Source organism: Rhinatrema bivittatum, chromosome 5 (assembly GCF_901001135.1).
Source record: "Rhinatrema bivittatum chromosome 5, aRhiBiv1.1, whole genome shotgun sequence".
NCBI lineage: Eukaryota > Metazoa > Chordata > Amphibia > Gymnophiona > Rhinatrematidae > Rhinatrema > Rhinatrema bivittatum.
Window position 1 is genome coordinate 295,500,999 of NC_042619.1, and position 23,969 is coordinate 295,524,967.

At 46.6% G+C, this 23,969-nt stretch overlaps 1 protein-coding gene across 2 annotated transcripts in view; it reads right to left on the minus strand.

The window, feature by feature from the left end:
- Positions 1–23,969, minus strand: part of LOC115092810 (disintegrin and metalloproteinase domain-containing protein 9-like) — a 606,381-nt gene that overhangs the window by 428,700 nt on the left and 153,712 nt on the right. For both annotated transcript variants that reach the window (XM_029604139.1, XM_029604138.1), the window contains exon 7: positions 7,036–7,101. In XM_029604139.1, coding sequence (XP_029459999.1) covers positions 7,036–7,101 — 66 coding nt within the window. The remainder of the gene's footprint in view (positions 1–7,035; positions 7,102–23,969) is intronic.

Genomic DNA, 23,969 nt, shown 5'->3' on the forward strand with positions numbered 1-23,969 from the left:
ATGCCTCTGTGGCTACTGCCGCTCTGTGCAGTATTTTACTACCTGCTCTTTATATGGACACCTACCACTGGCCACTGGCATCCCGCTCCGTGAATGCCTCTGTGGCTACTGCCGCTCCGTGCAGTATTTTACTACCTGCTCTTTATATGTGTCCTCTAGACCTGATGGATCCCATCCCTGTTTTGTTTTTTGTTTTTGTTTTTTATTTAATTGGGAGATGACAGCCCTACATCCTTCCGCTCCATGAAGGTGGACACCTACCACTGGCCACTGGCATCCCGCTCCGTGAATGCCTCTGTGGCTACTGCCGCTCCGTGCAGTATTTTACTACCTGCTCTTTATATGCGTCCTCTGGACCTGATGGATCCACAATATTTATCCCATGCCCCTTTGAAGTGCTTCACAGTTTTGGACTTCACCACTTCCTCTGGAAGGGCATTCCAGGCATCCACCACTCTCTCCGTGAAGAAATTCTTCCTGACATTGGTTCTTAGTCTTCCTCCTTGGAGCCTCAGCTCGTGACCTCTGGTTCTGCTGATTTTTTTCTGTTGGAAAAGGTTTGTCATTGTCTTTGGATCGTTAAAGTTTTTCAAGTATCTGAAAGTTTGAATCATATCACCCCTGCTCCTCCTTTCCTCCAGGGTGTACATATTTAGATTCTTCAATCTCTCCTCGTATGTCAACCGATGAAGACCCTCCACCTTCCTGGTCGCCCTTCTCTGTACCGCCTCCAACTTGTCCTTGTCTCTTTGTAGATACGGTCTCCAGAACTGAACACAGTACTCCAGGTGAGGCCTCACCAAGGACCTGTACAAGGGGATTATCACTTCCCTTTTCTTACTCGATATTCCTCTCTCTATGCATCCCAGCATTCTTCTGGCTTTTGCAATCGCCTTGTCGCATTGTTTCGCCGACTTCATATCATTAGACACTATCACCCCAAGGTCTCTCTCCTGCTCCGTGCACATCAGCCTTTCCCCCCCCATCGAATACAGTTCATTCGGATTTCCACTCCCCAAATGCATGACTTTGCACTTCTTGGCATTGAATTTCAGCTGCCATATCTTCGACCACTCTTCCAGCTTCCTTAAATCCCGTCTCATTCTCTCCACTCCTTCCGGCGTGTCCACTCTGTTGCAGATCTTAGTGTCGTCCGCAAAAAGACAAACCTTACCTTCTATCCCGTCCGCAATGTCGCTCACAAAGATATTGAACAGGACCGGTCCCAACACCGATCCTTGCGGTACACCACTTAAAACCGCTCTCTCTTCAGAGAAAGTTCCATTTACCATCACGCATTGTCTTCTGTCCGTCAACCAGTTTGCAATCCAGGTCACCACTTCGGCACTCACTCCCAAGCTTTTTGTTTTATTCACCAGTCTCCTGTGCGGAACCGTATCAAAAGCTTTGCTGAAATCCAAGTAGATGACATCTAGCGCTCTTCCTTGATCCAATTCCTTGGTTACCCAGTCGAAAAAGTCAATCAGATTTGTCTGACAGGATCTTCCCCTGGTGAATCCATGCTGCCTCTGGTCCATCAATTCTCCGGACTGTAGATATTTCACTATTCTCTCTTTCAACAGTGACTCCATTACTTTTCCCACCACCGAAGTGAGGCTAACCGGTCTGTAGTTACCAGCCTCTTCTCTGTTCCCACTCTTGTGAAGCGGGACCACCACCGCTCTTCTCCAATCACTCGGCACCACTCCCGTTTCTAGGGATCTATTGAACAGGTCACATAGCGGACCCGCCAGCACATCTCTGAGCTCCCTCAGAATCCTTGGATGAATCCCATCAGGCCCCATGGCTTTGTCCACTTTCAGATTCTTTAGCTCTTCCCATACATTTTCTACTGTAAAATGATTTTCATCTATTCCACTACCCTCCAGCTTCTTGTGTAGAAATGGTCCTTCTCCAGGGTCTTCTTTAGTGAATACAGAGCTGAAGTATTCATTTAATATTTCTGCCATTTCTTCGTCTCTCTCCACACATTGATCATTTCCACCTTTCAATTTCACTATACCACTATGGACTTTTCTCTTTTCGCTGATGTATCTGAAAAATGTTTTGTCACCATTTTTTATCTCCTTGGCAATCCTCTCTTCCGCTTGACTTTTTGCCAACTTGATTAATTTCTTCGTCTCCCTCAGTTGAATCAAATATTCTTCTTTGTGCTCCTCCCTTTGGGATCTTTTATATTTTTTGAATGCTGTTCTTTTAGCTTTAATTTTGTCAGCCACCTCGTTTGAGAACCAGATAGGTTTCATTTTCCTTTTGCTTTTCTTTACATTTCTAACATAAAGAGTAGTTGCCTTGGTGATTGCTCCTTTTAGATTGATCCACTGCTGATCCACATCTCTCTCATTCTCCCATCCATTTAGTTCTTCCTCTAGGTACTTCCCCATTTCCTCAAAGTCTGTGTTTTTGAATTGTAAAACTCGGGTCTTTGTGGTTCTTTTCCCTATTCTTTTAGTGATATTAAACCATATTGTTTGATGATCACTGGTGCTGAGGTGGGTGCCCACCTCGACATCAGAGACATTATCTGCATTAGTGAGCACTAAGTCGAGTATATTTCCTTCTCTCGTGGGTTCTAATACCATTTGTTTGAACAAAGCTACTTGCATGGCATCCACTATTGCTCTACTATTTTTAGATTCTGCAGATGGGATTTTCCAGTGTACATCTGGCATATTAAAGTCACCCACGATCACCACTTCTCCCTTCTTACCTATCTTATGGATGTCTTCAACCAGGTCTCTGTCCAGCTCTTCCTTTTGGTTCGGGGGCCTGTAAACCACTCCAATATAAATTGATGCTCCATCTGTTTTTAGGTCTACCCATAGTGCTTCTTCCTTGCCCCAACTTCCTTGTAGCTCAGATGCTTGGATATTGTTTCTGACATAAAGAGCCACACCTCCCCCTTTTCTATCCACTCTGTCCTTCCTTAACAAGTTATAGCCTGGTATTGCCGTATCCCAATCATGAGATTCTGTGAACCATGTCTCTGTGATAGCAACAATGTCCACTTCTGCCTCTATCATTAGGGCCTGCAGATCTGGTATTTTATTTCCCAAACTATGAGCATTTGTGGTCATAGCTTTCCAGGTACTCTCTTTAAGATTATTGCTTTTCCTGTACTCCTTATGAGACTTTAGTTGAGATTTGTTATTCACTTCACTCTTTCCTTTTGCAGTTGTGCCACTGATGCCAGAGTTATCCATCTCAATTTGCTTTTTCTTTTGGTTATGTATCTTGAAATTCTGCATGCATTGGTTTTCTCTCTTTTCTGGTAACACTTCAATGTTTTTCTCTAGGACTTCAGTTTTTAATATAGGGAAGGCTTTTTGTTCTTGTTGCATTTGATACTGTGTGTGTCTCCTAGTAACTGGTCCAGTTCTACCAGAGCCCACTGTAATCCTGGTTTTTAATGATTTACTTAATGACCTGCTTGAGTGGGGGGGTATACTTGTTGGCTGCAAATCTGTCACGAATGGGTGACTATGGGACACATGTGTAATCCTACCTGAGCCTACTGTATTTCTTTTTCTTGACTCCTGGTTATTCTTTGGTATTGGGGAATTATTTTCTGAGTAATGCAATGTGGGTGTATTTTTTGTAATTAAAGCTAATTGAGCTTTAACCTCAGTCAGCTCCTTTTTCATAGAAGAGAGTTGTGCACAGATTGGGCAAGTTCTACGTTTCCAGATGTTTTCCCTCAGAATAAAGGCTCCACAACAGTTGCAAAGGATAGTTCTCATATTGGTAAAGTTTTGGGTTGGTGATTCTTAGATGGTAACAATTTACTAATTTATCTTGTTGCTAATGCTAATTTAGTCAGTCTATATTAGAATCTAAGGCCAGGGGTGGGTGGGAGGGAAACAAACAGTTGAACCTGGGACAAGCTGAGTAGAGCAGGACACTTTCTGGAACTTTATTCGTCCTTAAGCTATTAAAGATCCCTCAGCACTTCTGTGCCAATATTAAGCAGATTATTAAAGAACAGCTATACAAAATAGAAATGCAGTTATACTGGATCTTAAAAAACAGACAGTTTGCAAGGAACCAATTATAATTATTATATAATAACAGACCTAGAGAAAGGTATAAACTGAGCAGTTCTACTTCACAGAGAACTCAGATATTAATGGAGCACAGAGCAATGATCAGAAGGAAAAGTGAAAGTAAACCAGCAGGGTTTTGGGGTTTTTTTTTTGTTTTTGTGGTTTGTTTTTTTCCCCCAGAAAGAGCACCACCAAAATTAAGAGTAAGAGCACTTGAAAGAAGGGAGATTGAGAGACTTTTTCCCCAGAAAGAGCACCACAGAAATTAAGAGTAAGAGCACTTGAAAGAAGGGAAATTGAGAGACTTTCCTATTACACAGCGCTCAGAGGCTAGTAAATCAAATCACCAGTAGAGGAATATTAAGAAACACTGATATCTATTATGCACAGATTCTCTACTATATATTAATTCAAATTTTAAGACAGCCTTATCTGCACCGGGAACAGAAGATTCCTCTTTTGGTCTTCCACTAAGCAGTCTGCAATGCTCTAGCCAGGTCACTAATTAGCTTCTCTGCCACACCCAGTCTGGTTTTAACCGGACACCTTTAGGAACCTTCCAGTTCTTAGATATTAAAGATCCCTCAGCACTTCTGTGCCAATATTAAGCAGATTATTAAAGAACAGCTATACAAAATAGAAATGCAGTTATACTGGATCTTAAAAAACAGACAGTTTGCAAGGAACCAATTATAATTATTATATAATAACAGACCTAGAGAAAGGTATAAACTGAGCAGTTCTACTTCACAGAGAACTCAGATATTAATGGAGCACAGAGCAATGAGATGAGCAAACTTACACAAGTATGGGGGAAAGCTTGTTTCATGAAAAGCTGAAGAATACAAATAAAATAAGTCATGCTGCACACTCCACTTCTTGGCACATTTGGGAAATAAGTTTCAGGGAAACCTGTACACCATGAACTAGATTTTTAAAAGAAAATGTTTAGGTAAGTTAGCCGGCTAACTTACCTGGGATATTCAGCAGCACTTTTTGCTTAGCTTTAGGTTAAATCCAGGTAAGTCTGATATGCTCTATGGCAGGTCTAACTTATCTGATTAGCCGGATAAGTATGACGATTGCTACTTATGCGGCTAGCTAGCCGCATAAGTAGCACTGCCCCGATCCACCCATTGCCCGCCCACTGGCTTATGCAGCAGCTGCTGAATGTAACTGGATATTCAGCAGCCGCCACATAGATGGATAAGTCCCTACCTATCCAGCTAGTGCTGAATATGAAGCTTCATATCAATAGTTTAAAATAATAAGAAATGCATATTCTGCACATCTTCTCAACTACGATCTGATCACCAAATTCAAACCATAGCAAACTATACTTTTAAGGACTTCTGTTCTAGAAACATTTTGTCTACCACTTTTTAAAATCTAGTTCCAAGAATAACTGTGCAGGAGACTTTCACTATGTTCTATCCATACTGTTTAACTAACATATGTTAGAACATAGGAACTTACAACAAAGATTAGGGCTAATACTTTTTTCATAAGAAAAGAATTTTAAACTTGTATTTACTTTTTACATATCTTTAAACAATTTTTTTTAGAAGTAACACACTCTACTTTACTTTTATAACACTCCAGTGAATTAAAAACAAATACTCTCACTGAAAACAAATTCTTCAAAAGTTTTTAGATGACATTCACATTAATTTCTACCTCACAATAATGTTCACAATAAGCATCTTAGTGAATACATACTCTGCTTTTTATACAATGTGAACAATTTATCTTATTGTAACTGTCTTATGAGACAGTATAATTCTCCACACTCCTTATAGAATTGAGCTCAGTAAATCCTATTGTATTTGTACAACCCTCCAACATAGCTATGTTTCACCTCACTAGGCTTTTTCAAGGAGGCTCATTAGCGCTCAGTGAGAGTTACAATCCTTTCTATATCATACTCAGTTGCTTCTTATTCTAAAAACTCATGCTCTCAGTGGTTTTTATAAACATGAGCACACGATTCCTGGGTTCTCGCATCTCTCTGAACTTAGCATCTGCTATTCCCAAACTTCTCTCAGTCCTTTCTTTCAGCTTGAGTATCAAACATAAAAACTGCCATACTGGTTCAAACCAAGGGTCCATCAAGTTCAATACACTGTTGCCAACAGTGATCAATCTAGGTCACAAGTATCTGGCAGGATCCCAAATAGTTTCCATGCTGCTTATGCTCAGGAATAAGCAGTGGCTTTCATCAATCTACCTGATAAATAATGGTTTATGAACCTTTCCTCCACAAACATTTTCAAACCTTTTTTTAAATCCAGCTACATTAAGGGGTAGATTTTATAATTTTGCGCGAGCGCAAACAAAAGTACGCTGGATTTTATAAGATACACGTGTAGCCGCGCGTATCTTATAAAATCCGGGGTCAGCGCACACAAGGGGGTGCACATTTGTGCAACGTGCGCGCGCCGAGCCCGGCACGCACTGCCTGTTCCCTCCGAGGCCGCTCCGAAATCAGAGCGGCCTCGGAGGGAACTTTCTTTCCACCCCCCCCCCGCACCTTCCCCTCCCTTCCCCTACCTAACCCCCCCCCCCCTACCTTTATTGGCAGATTTAAGTCTGCTGAAAGCGGGCTGCTGGTGCGCCATCACCCGACCCGGGGGCTGGTCCGGAGGCCTCGACCACGCCCCCGGGCCGGCACCACACCCCCGGGCCCACCCCCGAAACGCCGCATCACTTGTGGCACGCCCCCGAAACGCCGCATCACTCGCGGCACACCCCCCGACACGCCCCTCCATGCAAGCCCCGGGACTTACGCGTGTCCCGGTGCTTGCTTGGCGCGCGCAGGGGGGGTTGGGGGTAGGTTTTCGGGGGGGTACGCGCGTACCCCTTTGAAAATCTACCCCTAAATGCCTTTACCAAATTCTGCAACAATAAATTACAGAAATGAATTGTGCACTGAGTGAAAAAGTGCACCAAGTAACTTCATGTTGTTACTTACCCTTTGGTGGGACACAACTACGAAAGCTTCTATATATTGGACATCAGTCAAAACAATACCCGTCTCCTGGTAGAAATAACAAGAGGAGATTGAAGTAGATGTCAGTAGAAAAAAAGCAACTGATAAATCCAATCTGTCCAGTCATCGTTGTACACACTTAAGGATATACAGCAGCTGCCTACCCTGGAGCATGACTGCTTATATCACTCCCTATCCAAGGTATTTTATTTGTCATCATCCTCCTTAATACTCCATCTTGTGTAGATGAGACATAAGATCACCTGTTAGTTGAACCCAGTATCTCTCCCTTTCCATGTCAAATTACTAAGCTGTTGCGTGTATAAATGACTTCTATATACGTTTTATGTAACAAAGTTTTAATCTATACTGGCAGAGTATGCATGACCTAGAGATAACAATGAGAAAGCAAATGTTGCTTACCTGATGTAACAGGTGTTCTCACAGGACAGCAGGATGTTAGTCCTCACAAATGGGTGACATCGAGGATGGAGCCCACCACGGAAAACTTCTGTCAAAGTTTAAACAGAACTTTGACTGGCCCCTACTGGGCATGCCCAGCAAGGCACTGACCCTGCAGCCAGCAGGGGTCTCCCTTCAGTCTTATTTTCAAAGCTACAGGCAGTGCCTAGAAGGTAAAAACAAAACAAAACCAACACCGCGGGGTGGCGGGCGGGTTTCGTGAGGACTAACATCCTGCTGTCCTGTGAGAACACCTGTTACATCAGGTAAGCAACATTTGCTTTCTCACAGGACAAGCAGGATGGTTGTCCTCACAAATGGGTGAGTACCGAGCTGAGGATGTCCCGACTTGCACCAAATGCACCCAATGATGTGCAACAGGCACTATAACTGGGGTGGAATTTGGAAGGGCATCCGCACCCTACCGGGAAGGTGGAAGGGTGTTGGTACATCATGTTGGAAAAAGGTTACGCAAGACAGATTGGCCGAAGATGGAGTCCTGTCTTCCAGCTTTGTCCAAACAATAGTGGGCTGCAAAGGTATGGAGAGAACTCCAGGTTGCAGCCTTACAGATGTCAGGAAGCGGCACCGATCGAAGGTGTGCCACTGACGTCGCCATGGCCCTCACAGAGTGTGCTTTGACACGGTCTTGAAAAGGGATGCCAGCTTGCTCATAACAGAAAGAAATGCAGTCCGCCAACCAGGAGGAAAGAGCCTGCTTACCCACAGGTTGTCCTAACTTGTTAGGATGGAAAGAGACGAATAATTGAGTGCTCTTCCTGTGGGAAACTGTACGGTCTAGGTAAAAAGCTAGAGCCCGTTTACAGTCTAGGGTATGCAGGGTCTGCTCTCCAGAGTTGGAGTGGGGCCTGGGAAAAAAGATAGGTAGTATGATGGATTGATTGATATGAAACTCAGAAACTACCTTAGGTAAAAATTTAGGGTGCGTGCGGAGTACCGCCCGGTCCTGCAGGAGCTTAGTGTAAGGCGGATAGGTAACTAGGGCCTGTAATTCACTAACCCTGCGAGCTGAAGTAATAGCCAAAAGGAATAACACTTTCCAAGTGAGATATTTAAAGTCACAGGAGTGCAGAGGTTCGAAAGGAGGTTTCATAAGACGACCAAGAACCAGGTTAAGGTCCCAGGATGGGGCCGGAGGACGCAAGGGCGGCTTTAGATGGAGCAAGCCCTTAAGAAAGCGTGTTACTAGGGGTTGTACTGAAATAGGATTACCCCCAATACCCTTATGGAAGGCGGCTACCGCACTGACATGCATTCTGATAGAAGAGGTTTTAAGACCTGATTCAGAGAGATGCCATAAATAGTCCAAGAATTTGGAAATTGGACAGGAAAGGGGATCAAGGGACTGAGAAGTGCACCATGATGTGTACCTTTTCCATTTGTATGAGTAAGACTTTCTTGTGGAAGGCTTTCGTGAAGCTATCAGGACTCGAGAAACGGAATCTGAAAGGTTGAAAGGCTGAAGGACTAACCTTTCAACATCCATGCCGTCAGGGACAAGGCTTGGAGGTTGGGATGGAGGAGGCATCCGTCGTTTTGAGTGAGCAGATGCGGGTCCTTCCCCAGAGGAATGTGCCTGCGGATGGAGAGATCCTGAAGTATTGGAAACCATACTTGGCGTGGCCAGTAAGGTGCTATCAGGATCATGGTTCCTCCGTCCCGGCGTAGCTTCACGAGAGTCTTCGACACAAGAGGAAGTGGAGGGAATGCATAGAGCAGACCGGTTGTCCACTTGAGGGAGAATGCATCCCTCGGCCGAGAGTGCTGGCTCCGAATGAGAGAGCAGTAATCGTCCACTTTGTGGTTCTGAGGGGACGCAAAGAGGTCTATGCGGGGAGAACCCCACTTGTGAAACAGAGAGGTCGCTACTAGAGGATCGAGTGACCACTCGTGCGGTTGGAAGACTCGGCTCAGCCGGTCTGCCAATACATTGTCTACTCCCGGCAGGTAAGTGGCCCTGAGGTACATGGAGTGGGAGAGGGCTTCCGCCCAGATCTGCGCAGCTTCCTGACACAGAAGGAAGGAGCCTGTGCCTCCCTGCTTGTTTATGTACCACATGGCCACTTGGTTGTCCGTCTGGATTAAGACTATCTGATGTAATAGATGATCTTTGAAAGTTCGGAGTGCATAGCGGATTGCGCGAAGTTCCAGGAAATTGATCTGGTGTTCGGCTTCGTCTTTGGACCATAACCCTTGGGTTTGTAATTCGTCCACATGGGCTCCCCAACCGATGTGAGAAGCGTCGGTGGTTAGGATTACTTGCGGATCCGGTGGAAGAAAGGGTAAGCCCTGAAGGAGGTTGACCTGAGTCTTCCACCAGGTTAAGGATAGGCGTAGCGCTTGTGTGACTGTGACTATGGAGGACAGAGGCTGAAAAGCTTGAATCCATTGGTGTCGTAGAGTCCATTGTGTTACTCTCATGGCTAGTCGGGTCATGGGAGTGACTTGAACCGAGGATGCCATGTGCCCTAGGAGAATGAGGAACTGGCGAGCCGTGGCAGTGTTCTGAGATTGGAGCTGGCGAGCCAGGGACATTAGGGTGTGGACCCTCTGAAGAGGAAGGTAAGCCTTTGCCTGTAAGGTGTCCAAGTCTGCCCCAATGAAGGATAAGGTTTGAGACGGGACTAAGCAAGATTTCTCGTAATTGACGAGAAACCCTAAGGAAAGGAGTGTTTGAATTGTCAATTTTAGGGAGGATTGAGCTATCTGTTGGGTGGAGGCCCTGATTAGCCAATCGTCCAGATATGGGTAGACGTGGACACCTTCCTTCCTTAGGAATGCTGCTACCACTACGAGACATTTGGTGAAGACTCGTGGAGCAGATGCCAGACCGAAAGGTAGTACTCGGTATTGATAATGGTCGCGGCCTACCAGAAACCGCAGATATTTGCGATGGGATTGTGTTATCGCAATATGGGTATAAGCGTCCTTTAGGTCGAGGGAGCACAGCCAATCCCCTTTCTGCAGCAGGGGGAGTAGCGAGCCCAGGGTTACCATCTTGAACTTTTCTTTTTGAAGGTACTTGTTGAGGGCCCGAAGGTCCAAAATTGGACGTAGCCCTCCTGACTTCTTTGGAATTAGGAAGTACCTGGAGTAAAATCCCTTGCCTCGTTGAGAGGGAGGGACAGGTTCTATAGCATTTGATTGCAAAAGAAGGGATACTTCCTGTTGTAATTGAGTCAAGTGGCTGGATAGACTCCACGCTTGAAGAGGCGGGGAGTCTGTCGGAAGAGTTATGAAATTGAGGTGGTAACCCTGTGCGATAATTGCCAGAACCCACTGGTCTGAGGTAATCCGTATCCAATGCTGTAAAAAGTGGCACAGACGACCCCCTACAGGGATGTCGGGGAGTGGGATTTGGCATGTGCTCCGTGCCGGGAAGTCAAAGGCCTGCCGCAGGCCCAGGAGGTGGGGCTACAGCAGGTCTTTGTTTCCTAGGTTGGCGTAGCTGAGGTCTGGTGGATGATCGAGCCGGACGAGGCCTAGTCGACGAAGGGTAATAACGACGTGGCCGAAAGAATGACTTTTTAGAGTCCTTCTTAGGTGGTGGTTTGGAGGATACCTCAGATGGAATAGACGAAAGTTGTTTCAACGTCTCGTGGTGATCCTTCAATTCCGCCACAATCTGTTGAATCTGTTCTCCGAACAGATTGTCCCCCAAGCAGGGTAAATCGGCTAGACGATCCTGGACCTCTGGGCAAAGGTTGGATGATTTTAACCAAGCCCAACGTCTGGCTGAGATGGCAGTAGCTGAGACTTTCGTGGAAGCATCGAAGATATCGTAGGCCGTTCTGATCTCGTGCTTTCCAGCTTCAAATCCTTTGTGAAGGAGGGCTTGAAGCTGTGGCTGGTATTGGTCCGGTAATGTGTCAGCGTAGTCCTGCATCTGCTTAAGAATAGCTCTGTTGTATTGAGTCATATAAAGTTGGTATGACGCTATGCGAGATATCAACATAGCCCCATGATACACTTTTCTTCCCACACTATCAAGGAATTTGTTGTCCCTGATAGGGGGAGCAGAAGAGTGTGGTTTTAGTCGCTTGGCTTTCTTTTGCGCAGACTCAACTACAACAGAGCGATGATCCAGTTGAGGCTTCTGAAATCCTGGTGCTGACTGAACGAGGTATGTTGAATCAGCTTTTTTATTAACTGGTGACACAGATGAAGGTGATTCCCAGTTTTTCTTTAAAACATCCAGAAATACCTGGTGAATGGGGATGGAAGCGATGATTTTTGGGGCATCCAGAAATTGGAGCAGTTCCATCATTTGGTGCCTGTCATCGGTCTCAGATTGCAGCTGAAAAGGCACAATTTCTGACATCTCCTTTACAAAATTTATAAAGGAGAGATCTTCAGGAGGAGACCGTTTTCTACTCTCTGTTGGAGATGGTGGGGATGGTAAATCTGTATCTGAAGATGTGTCATCACCCCAGGTATCATAAGGATCATGTAAGGCTTGCAGACCTGAAGGACCTGGTAGAGGATCCAAAGGCATCGATGGAATCGGTGCTGCAAGCGGAACTGTGAACGGCATCGAGGGCTTCGGAGCTACCGATGGAATCGGTGCCGATCTTGGAATCGATGGAGCCGAAGGATAAATCGGTGGAAAGGTATTTGAAGGCACCGATGGGACGACACCGGACGGGGGAATCCGGAATGGTGTTTCTCCTGTCGATGAATGTCCTTCCGGAGATGATGGTGTAGTCGGTGCTACTGGAATCACCGATGGAAGGGCGCGCATGAGTGCCTCCATTCGATTTAGTATCGGTGCCAACGCTTCCACTAGAGGCTCGGTGGTCGGTTCCCTCCTCGGTGGCAGAGTCGGTGCCGAGGTCGGTGCCTGAGGCGGTGCCGGAATCGGTGCCGGAGGCGGTGCCGGTGGAGGCTGGAACCTTCGCATCGCATTCTCGATGGCCTCCTGGACCAGCCGGTCCAGTTCTGGCCGGAGACCAGGGGTAACCATACCCGGCTCGACGGGAGAGGGAGGCTGAGGCAGGGCCGGAAGTACCACCGTAACCGGTGGGATCACGGCCCCCGCACCCGGGGAGGGTGAGGGTTTCCTCGGTGCCTGCGAACGAGACGTGGACGGTGCCAGGTCTGACCGAGGCTTTTTCGTCGGTGGCTCGGCCTGTTCAGAGGTCGATGGCTGTGGATCCTCGACGGGCCGAGACTTGTGCCGTCGATGGCGATGCTTATCCTTCCGATCTCCTCGCCCATCCGGGGAGGGGACAGGAGTCGACGGCCGAGAAGTCATCGGTGGAGGACGGTCACCGGAGGGTTGACGGTGGTGGTGCAACTTCGACGGTGCCGGTTCCGATGACGTCGATGCTATCGATGGCGTTGGGGTGGGTGCATGGAAGAGGAGCCCCATCTTCTCCATCCTGGCTTTACGACCCTTAGGCGTCATTAGGGCGCATTTAGTGCAAGTCAGGACATCATGCTCACTTCCCAAACAAAGAACACAGACCCGATGGGGATCTGTGATGGACATAGTCCGGGTACAATCCGGACAACGACGGAACCCCGTCGCCATGGCCTAGGGCCAAATTTAGCCGCGGGCTCGGTAAGCGCCAACAGGCCTCTAGGGCCAAATTCGACGGCAGTCGATGAAAATCGGCAAAAAACTTACCGGCTTTCGCGGAGGTGACAAAAATTTGTCGAAGGGAGACCCCTGAGGGGCAAATTTTCTTCGGAAAGAAATAACCGAATTCCTGTCAGGAACGTGGTAAGAGAGCTCCTTTCACCGCGTGGCAGCTGCTGCGCGGAAAAAAGAAGACTGAAGGGAGACCCCTGCTGGCTGCAGGGTCAGTGCCTTGCTGGGCATGCCCAGTAGGGGCCAGTCAAAGTTCTGTTTAAACTTTGACAGAAGTTTTCCGTGGTGGGCTCCATCCTCGATGTCACCCATTTGTGAGGACAACCATCCTGCTTGTCCTGTGAGAAAGCTAAGTTCCCTTTTGCCAATAATCTTGTGCTGTAGGCAAATGCTACAGATTTAGGCTTACAACCTATGTTTTTACCTGGCAGTTGGCACTGTGATATTCCTGCCCTTTTGTTGACATTGTCTTGTGTTTGATACATGACCTATACTTTCAATCACACTGTCTTCAAAGCAGATCCTTCTGTTGGTGGACTGTATTAGTGTCACAGAAGCAGTATGATATATTGCCTCTGCTCCTCCTCCCCCTGGCCCCCCACTTGCCACAGTTACCTCACTATAATTAAGGACTTCTAGCATCTTTTTTACTGTATTGAATAAATCTCATAATTCTGGGTCTGCCTCTGGCAATAGGGACGGAACATTCTCGAGAGGTGACTGAATGGAATCTGTGGCATTTTATTATTACTCAAGTTTAAAATGTATTCAAATTCAATCACCTTTCAATGTGACCAAAATATGCAACATACTCTTTAGGTGCAGTCAGGCAAGATATGATATAGTAAGCATTCTTAAAAAAGAATGTCACAAATACAAGATACTATCTCATGGCCACATAGGCCGATTTAGAGATACCCCCAAGCAGAGGGCTGCTGGAATTAGGAGCAGGCTGGTCAGGCATGCAGTCTTCTGCAGGGTTCAGGAGAAGGCAAGACAGGCATAAGTCTTCTGTCTGACCAGCCACCTTCCCTTTAGGTCAGGCTCTCCAGCGCTGGTGACTGGCAGATCTTATGGAGGGCGGTGAACAGGGTCAGGAGCAGGGCACCTACAAGAACAAGCAGGCAATGAGAGGTACGGGATGGAAGACCATCTGGGACTCTGACCCACACAGGGAGTGCACCGAAGACAAGGACAGACAGGTAAGCACAGGGAAATGTAGTACCACAAACAAACAAGGACTGGACAATGCAGGAACAAGAACAATTAGTGCAAGGGAACTACTTGGACAAGGGAGACACAGGCAGATCAAGACTAGACAAGGGCAAGACAAGCAAAACAGACCGGATATACTACCAGGAAGACTAAAAAGACATCCACAGGAAACAGGAGGGCCACTTGGAGATGCACAGGAAACAGGAGGACCACTGGGAAGCCTATACAGGACAGGAGCACATGCAGACAAGGGTGATCACTAGCAGGCCTAGGCAGGGCAGGAGCAAGACCTGGAACTCACAGACAAAATGCCACCAGGAGGCTTTAGACAAGGCAAGGACAAGATGCTGAACACACAGGCAAGAAAGGTTGCTGGGAAGCCTTAGACAAGAATAGGAAAGTGCAAGGAGCACAGAGACTAGAGACCACCAGGAGGCCTAAAGAGAACACGTGGAAAGCAAGGAACCAGAACAAGGATAAGCAAGAATACAAGAACATGAGGCTAAAGGCAGAGAAGAACTCCATGCTAAGGCGGGGACTATCCAGTGAGAGAGATTCTTATAGGGCTGGCCTTGCTGCATCATTCAGCCTTCACGGCGGTGGCTAGAGCTGGTCTGAGCAGCCCATTGAGGACCTCTGCTGACAGGATGCTGCCTAGTAACCAAATTCGTTACAGTATCCTCCTTATAGGATCTTCTCCACGTGGATCTCAATTGGCAGGGGGGCTTTGGAGTGGGGCAAGGCAGTAATCTGGTACGTGTATCATAAGCAAAATCCTTCAGGAGTAGCATCTTGGAATCTACAGGTACACTCTGGGACAAAATGTAAGCGCTGTGGGAGCAGACAAAAACAGAGGCTGGGAAGCTGAAAATTCAGCCTGGGCAGGTGGCTTGGAGTTCATAAATGAGAAGGTAGAGATGAGCAGTAGCTGCAGCAGGCACTGGTTTACTTGAAATTATAGTAATATAGTCTGTGGCTTGGAGGCTGCAGGTGCACCAGAAACAATGGCTTGGGTGCCACAAATGCAACTTGACATCTGTAAAGAGTATCTATGATACAAAAATATTATATGGCCATCATATGTAGACGTTAGATCAACTCATTTATGGAGTCCAACCGGTCTGCTTAAGACCACATCTAAGTTATAATCATAGGTCAAATTTGTTTGAAACTTATTTTTCAAGAATAATTTATTTGTATGCAAGTAAAAACTTAGCTTATATGGAAGGAACCATAGTATTTCAGTCTGTTCTCCAAATTGCCGCCCAACAGTGCCAGGACTGCATTCAGTTTTTCTTATGTGAATTGTTCTTACATGTCCCGCTAATATCAAAGTTACTGTGCCTGTGTTTTGTGACAGTGTCCTAGTTAGTTGACACAAAACACAGGCACAGTTACTTTGATATGAGCAGAACACTGCAGGGGAAGCCTGGGCTGAAATCTATGGTGTGTGTGTGAGGAATGGCTGAGCAAAATTCTCTGGGCTCAAGCAGTTTGACTCCAGCCTTTTCTCTTGCAAACTTAAACTTTTAGTAATATAACAAACAATATCAAAGTAGACTGCCTTCACTCAGGACAGTGTGCATTCCATACCTTCATACAGCTTCTCAGAGAGGGTCAGGAGCTCCTTGCTCCTTGAGATGGGACCTGTCTCCCAGCTGGGCTTACCCTCTTATTCCCTTCTTACTGGTCACACCCTCTGAGCTCTTCCTGCCAAGCAGGGTCCCACCCATGGAACATTCTCTCTTTTTGGGATTTAAGGTGGACCAGGCATCCAGCACAGGTTTATAGGGGAAACTAGGAGCACTCTCTCATGTATCTCTCCCCACAGCTTAGACCCATCGGACCAAGCATCCTCACTTGCCCTGGATTCTAACCAGGGAAGTGCTTCATATCACCAGTTCCCCTCATCGGCCATCTTGCCCACTAGACGTGGGCCCGGGGTTCTAGAGCCATAGTCAGCCCCTCCTACTAGGGTTACCCCTAGACAGCACTACCACCACCATCCAGTGTGCTGTTTGCAAAATGTGCAGCCCCAGGCTTTTTACTGAGTCCTTTGCTGTCTCTAAGTTCAAATTCCACAACAGAGCTTCTTGGACTAGCTGGAAGACATCTGGTGCTGGTTCCTCTGTTACCAGCTGGGAGTATTTCTTGACATCTGGTGTTTCCTTTTAGAGCCATTCCTTGGCTCCTCTATATTTCCAGCTACTGAGGTTTCTACAATGCCACTCTCTGGGCTCTGTTAGGATTTGTGGGTTTCATGGACCCTTGGCCCGAGGTGAGAGCTGATACCACCTGCAGGGAGGAGCCCCACAGGTCCTCACCATCGGTAGGGCGAGGACAGCTGCAGCAGGAGATACGGTGTTAGTAGTAGTTAAAATCATGGCACGGTTCCCTGGCAATAATCCCCTGACCGAAACCATCCCACATGATTCCTTGCTATATTTAATGCCTTCGAACCCACCACATCCCTAGAGATTCAAAATACCATTAAAAAAATGAAACCTGCCACACATCCAAGTGACACTATACCCACCAAACATCTTCTCTCCATCCCTGAAATCATAGCACCCTCAATTGCTAAAATTATCAATTGCTCACTAGCTTCCGGAGAAATCCCTAATACGCTTAAGCTATCATCAGACCTATTCTAAAAAAGCCCAAAGCTGATGCCTCTGACCTAACCAATTACCGACCTATTTCCAACCTTCCCTTCATAGCAAAAATCCTTGAAAAAATTGTAAACACGCAGCTCACTGAACACCTGGAAAAATTTGAAATTCTCTCACCATTGCAACATGGTTTTTGTAAATGTATGAGCACCGAAACTCTGCTCATCTCTCTTATCAACACCATACTTACTGGGTTTGACAAAGGTCAATCCTTCCTACTAGCCATGCTTGACATTTCCACGGCCTTCGATACTATTAATCACAACATTCTCATTACATGGCTCAAGGAAACTGGCATAGCTATCACCCCACTGCAATAGTTTGAAGCTTTCCTACAAGGACGGCAATATAAAGTCAATTTTGAAAACCATGAATCGCAACCATACAATATAAATCATGGAGTACCACAAGGATCTGCCCTCTCCTCTACTCTCTTTAATATTTATATCCTCCTTCTTTGTCACCTACTGACAGAACTTGGCCTTTTGTACTTCATCTATGCGGATGACATACAAATTGTTATCCCCATCACTGACTCCCTTAATGATGCCCTTAAAACATGGGATACTGCCCTCACCGCCATTAGTAACCTCCTTACTAGCATCAATCTGGCCATTAACCCCGATAAAACAGAACTTATGGTCATTTCCCCACAGAATCACAAAAACACAATTGTTGCCACTCACACATCACTCCCTTCTCCTGACATTTTTATTTATTTATTTATCACTAACACTGTTAAAAACCTTGGAGTCACATTAGACAACCACCTTGATTTTAAAAAACATATCAACAACATTATTAAAGATGGGTTCTTCAAACTACACACTCTAAAAAAATTAAGACTATTACTCTACCAACATGATTTCCGTACTGAACTGCAATCCCTCATTTTTTAGAAAGTTGATTATTGTAATGCCCTTCTCCTAGGCCTACCCAAAACTACCATTCTATCACTACAAATGCTTCGGAATGCAGCAGCACGCATTCTCACCAACACCAGAAAATCGGAACATATTACTCCCATACTCAGAGATCTGCACTGGTTCTCCTTTGCGCAGAGAATCATGTTCAAAACCTTATCTCTAATACACAAGACCCTACACAATGAAAACATGACATGGTTCAATAATGAACTTTACTTCCACAAATACTCCAGAACCCCTAGAACACAACATGCAGCCACCCTACACACCCCCACACATAAAACCACCACTCTTGAGTCAACTAGGAAGCGTGCGATAACCATAGCCAGACCGAACTGTTGGAACAATATGACACCAGAGTTACGGCAAGAATCATGCCCAATAAAATTTAAGCAAAAACTGAAAACATGGCTTTTCCTACATGCTTATGCTTAACCCTTACGCTCTCCTCTCTCCCTTACTCCTACAGCCTTGCCCACTAATTTACTTAAATGTACATCCCCTTTTTCTTTCTCACCACACCTAACTTTTTGTTGGCAATTATTCATATCAATTGTATATCAATTGTATATAAGACTTCTATCCCATTTTTTTCTCTCATACCCAGCTTTTCTCTTTTCCAGTTGTTTTATAAATTCATTCTATTTATTTATAGACTTATAAATTCAGTGAGATAACAATTTGCTTTGTACCACTATTTAATTTTTCCCTTTCATTGTTCCTCTGTTCTCTCCCCTCCCCCCCCCCCCGCTTAACAAGTTTATTGTAAAGCACTATTGCATATGTTCGTTAACAAGTGTATTGTAAAGTTTATTGTTTATTGTAGAGCACTGTTGCACATGTTCGTTCTAGTTAGCACAGCTGCAATGTTTCTGTTAATTGTGAACCGAGATGAGGTTACTAAACAAATGTCGGTATATAAAAAACTGCAATTAAATAAATAAATAAATAACTAAATAAATAAATAAATAAAATAGTATGTCATGATTGCAGGAGCTTGTAGAGAGAGTACTGTGAAGTGTCCCGTGGAGCGGGGTAAGAGACACAGTTCGGAGGGAACCACAGTACTCAGGCGAGTTGGAGATGCAGGTGCCAGAGCAGGAGCCTCAGACAGAGGAGTGCTAGGCAGGCCCCGAGGAGTGGGTAGTGTGAGACAGGAACTGCTGTAGGAATGCAGCGGAGATTGTCCTAAGGGGTGGGGCAGCACAGCAAGAGAAGCTCTGGTGTGATGACGTAGGCTGACCCTAGGAGCGGGGAAGCCAGAGTTGAATTTCTGAAGTAGAGATGTAAGCTGCCCCAAGGAGCGGGGCTGAGCACGATGGACTCTCTAGTTAGAGAACGAAGGCACTGCCTTGAGGAGCAGGGAGGTGCTGAGCACAGGCACTGGTGTAGAACATAGGCTTTGCCCTGAGGAGCGGGAAGCACAGGATAAAGTCACTGTTGTAGAACGTAGGCCTGCCCCCAGGAGCGAGGGAACGCAGTCGAGTCTCCAAGTAGTAAGGTAGTTTGAGGGACAACCCTGAGGAGCAGGGAAGCCAGCAGGCAGGAACTCTGGAAGGCACAGGGGCTACCCCGAGGAGCGGTGAAACCTGGAGTCAAGGTCTCCAACTGGAGCGCAAGCAGGCCCCCGAGGAGCGGGTACCCAAGCCAGGGTCCATAGCCGCAGATAGATCCGGTATAGGAACCACGAGTCCGAGGAGACAGGAGCAAGCACCAGGTGAAGGAACTCGTTGCCAAGTCAACTAGCAAAGGGCGATGGAGATGATTATGAATCCCAACCTTGTGATGTCATCAGTCAGGGACACCCCTGAGGTTCCCGCCATTGGGCCTTTATAGGGAGGCCCAGTGTCACGCGTGCACGCCTAGGAAGGCCCAGAGTCAGCGTGGGTGGTGGTGGAGTCCCAGCCGCCATGAGGAGCCTTGAGAACCTGGAGGTATGCGGTGGTAGTGGCTAGCCCCAGCCGCAAGTTGACCCGGAGAGGAGAGCAGGGCAACACATGACATGAGTTGAATCAGTCGAAGCAGTCTGCAACCGACGATCATAACAGGCTCTCTGTGGTTTCCTCCTCCAAGTTTTCCACAGCACCTCCCTCTGGGCTCGCCACGATTTCCTTGTCTGTGATCTTCGCAGTGATGCCCTCTGGGCTCTCCCTGGTTTCCTCCTTTGGCTTCTAGCCTTTGCCATGCCTCCCTCTATGTCTCAGTGGCCGAGGCTCCATCTGGCTTTCCTGCTGTGTCCGCACTAGGCCACTCTATGCCGCTCCCTTCTGGGCACTCTGGGTTGCCATTTCCTGGTATGGCTATGAAGCTCCACCATGAGCTTGTTTCTTCCAACCCAGTTCTTACAGGATCTAGCCTTTGGCACTCCTGTTTAGTTTTCTTCTTTGTGGGCTCATGCCCCTCAGGGTCTGCTTTGGCATGAGCCGGGTTGTTGCTTCCCAGGCTTCCTGGAGTGGAGACCCACTAAATGTTTGAGCTGCAGACAGGTGCCTTTCTCAGTTGCTGGGCTCCCACCGGGTCCTCAGCATTGGCTCTCTTAATTTGATTGAAAGTGCTTCTCACTGCCATGAGGTAACAAGTTCCTCGTTAAAATAGTGTTCATAGCAGCTTATCGTGCTTCCAAGTTCTTTTTTAGCTCCTCCCCAATCCATGGGCTCTGCTGGAGGTTCTCCATAACCTTTCTTTGTCTTTCCAGTCACTACCTCCGTCCATCTATAATGGCCATCCTTAACTCTTGCAGAACCTCTTCAGACCTGCTTCCAGACTGCTGCTTTCTAGCAGTTTGTTTCCACTGGGCCAAGCCCTGCTTCAGCCCCGTGCACAGCCATTTGCTTTTCCCTTTTTCCTTTGCTAGACTTTCCCACAAAAAGGAAAAAAGTAAAATAACTGCTGCCTCACTGCCCTAACTCCAGACAGAGCTGCTTCTTTAGTCCATTACAAAAACTCACCCTGCTTCCTTACAGGCCCCAAAGACCACTCTCTGTTTTAAAGACAGTTTCACTCTTCTTTTTTTTTCTCTCTCTCTGTGCTTTGCAGCCCTAGCCGTGCTGCTTGGCTTCAATGTGCTCTGTGAGCCACATCCTTTTGCCTTCAGCTGCTTCTGGTAGGCACCATAACAAACATTTCTCTTCTTTGTGCTATGGCACACTGCTTGCCTTCAAGCCTATGGCAGGCTATACACACACACAAACTTTTTTTCCCCTTCCTTCTGGAGGCTTTGGGCTTTTCTCTGTACCAGGTTAAGAGAGAAAATCCCATGGCTACACTATGGGGCGGATTTTAAATGCCCTGCACGGGTAAATCCGGCCGGATTTACGCGCGCAGGGCCCTCGTGCACCGGCGCACCTATTTTGCATAGGCCGCCGGTGCGCGCAGAGCCCCGGGACGTGCGTAAGTCCTGGGGCTTTGTAAAAGGGGCGTGGCCAGAGTGACGCAGTGTTTGGGGGGCATGTCGCGCGTGATGTGGCGTTTCGGGGGCAGCGACGCGGGCGTGGTTTCAGCCCGGGGGTGTTCCGGGGGCGTGGCCGTGGCCTCCGGACCAGGCCCCGAGACCGGAACACGGAGCGGGGCTGCCAGCCGGCGCGCGCAAAGTTACGCCTGCTGAAAGATAGGGGAAGGGAAGGAAAAGTGTGGGGGGAGGGAACGGAGGCAGGCTGCGCGGCTTGGCACGCGCAGGCTGCCGATTTTGGGCAGCCAGGCGCGCGCCGACCCCGGATTTTATAAGCTACGCGCGTATCTTATAAAATCCAGCGTACTTTTGTTCGCGCCTAGTGTGCGAACAAAAGTACGCGATCGCGCAAATTCTTAAAATCTACCCCTATATGTGAGGACTGGCTGAGGAAAATCCTCTGGGCTGAAGCAGTTAAACACACTGACTCCAGCCTTTTCTCTTGCAAATTTAAACTTAAATTAATATTTTTATTTTAGATTCTGTTTTTTGGCACTTCAGAGCAGATTACATTCAGGTACTATAGGTATTTCCCTAACTCTAGAGAGTTTACAATCTAATTTTGTACCGGAGGCAACAGAGATTAAAGTGACTTGCCCAAGGTCATAAGGAGCAAGAGCAGTATTTGAATGCTGGTTTACCTGGTTTCTAGCCCTCTGCTCTAACCACTAGGCTACTCCTCCATTCAATATCAAAATAGCCTGCTTAGTACCTTCATTCAGCTTCTTCATACAACTCTGAGGGAAGCAGCCTGGAACAGGGTCTCTGGTTCTGCAACTAGAAAAGCAGCCTGGAGTTGTGTGTTTACTTAGTAACATAGTAATGATGGCAAGAAAAGACCAAATGGTCCATCCAGTCTGCCCAGCAAGCTTCTTATGGTAGTAACAGCTGTTCCATGTAGGTTACCCCTGTTTCTGTAAAGGATAGTAACTGCCACTGCCTGCAGGTTACCCCCAGCCTTATGTTAAGGATAATACTGCTGCTATGTGCTGGTTTCCCCCAAATCTTATGTAACACGATCCTCAAAGGAAGACTGCACACTGATGGGGCCATAAGAGAATTAGATAGACTCTTCAGGGCTGGAATCTCAGGCTAGTTTGAACACAGTCTCTTAATCCCAAAGCCTGGATTCTTTGTTGTGTGTGTGTGGGGGGGTGGGAGGGAAGGTTTCTCTTTCAAGGCCTGGAGTGCTAGGGATGACTCTTTGTACCTTCGCTTCCCTGGGAGAGGAGATTTGTCCCATTGTGTGCTGTTAATGCCAATAACCACATTGGAGCCATTGATTTAATGTCCAAAGTCTTTACTGATTGATAATTCAATGAGAGATGGCACAACTAAATTCAACCCACAGCACCACAGGTTTTCCCTTTTGTTACAGTCCTTTTCCCTCTATCTGTGCAGGATGAGCAGGATTCTCAGCTGGCAAGGTATGCTTTGGATGGACAGGAAGAAAACCCTTTCCCAAACTGATAAAAATGGTGAACACACTCTTTAGCTCAGAGAGTTAAATTCCTTTCTCTACCCAGGAGATGAAGATTCAAATGATTCTTTACTCACAGTTAGTTATCTTCAGTATTCTCTTATGAATCCCTGATGGGAGAGATCATCTCTGGAACAAGCAGCTCTAGTTGTTCCTTCTAACGGGAAGGATGAGGGGCCACCAAAACTTTATCCAAGATCTTCTCAAAACAATTTCTTCTTCCCCAAACTGAGGTCTTCAATGGCCTGGGTCTCTTAGAGAGAGGGCTTCCCATGCCTTCTCCCCAAGCAGTGTCCAGGCTTCTTACAAATAAAAAGTCTCTTTAAGCCCAAAAATCAATCTGGTATGCAAGCCCTATCCGCCAGGGAGTGGATAAGCAGGGCAGATCCCCAATATTTCTCACAGACTCCAAGCAAGGTTTGCTTGAGTCCCCAGAGAAGGCCCAAAAATCCAATTCAGGAAAAGGCTCCTAATACCTCCAATAACTTCAAAAGTAACTCACACTGCCCCCAGAGTTCTCAGGAGAGTGCTGCTTATAAAAACCTCACACAGGGGATGGCTATTCCAGCACCCACAAAGGGAGGGACTATACAGAAAGGTGCCTCCCACTACTTAGTAACCTGCTTACTAATAAGAATAGAATATCCATTTCACTTATATTAAGGGTAGTTATATTTACAATCAAAACCAAGCAACTGTTAAACCCATAACAAAATTGCTACTAGCAACATTTTTACAGGATAAGCAGTTTATTTGAAAATTCAGAAAATGCTGCTTGAACATACTTTGCTTTTGAACTTGGCCACAGAAGCAGTCCTGAGCTTTTTTCCTAATGTCTATGTATCATTACCTCAGACTGTAAAAGTTGGGGCCTAGCGTTGGCAGTCATCTGATCCAATTCCCCTTCTCTCTCCTCCCCCCCCCCCCCCCCCCCCGGTCAAAGCAGAGAGCAATGTTGCAGTTCCATCAAAAGAATCTAATTACTTAAGGATGGTAATACCCATCACCTCTGCTAAGGGTAGTAACTTCTGCTCCATGCAGGTTACCCCCATGCACCTTTTTCTTCATTTCCAACCTCTAGCCTTTTCAGGCTAACCAG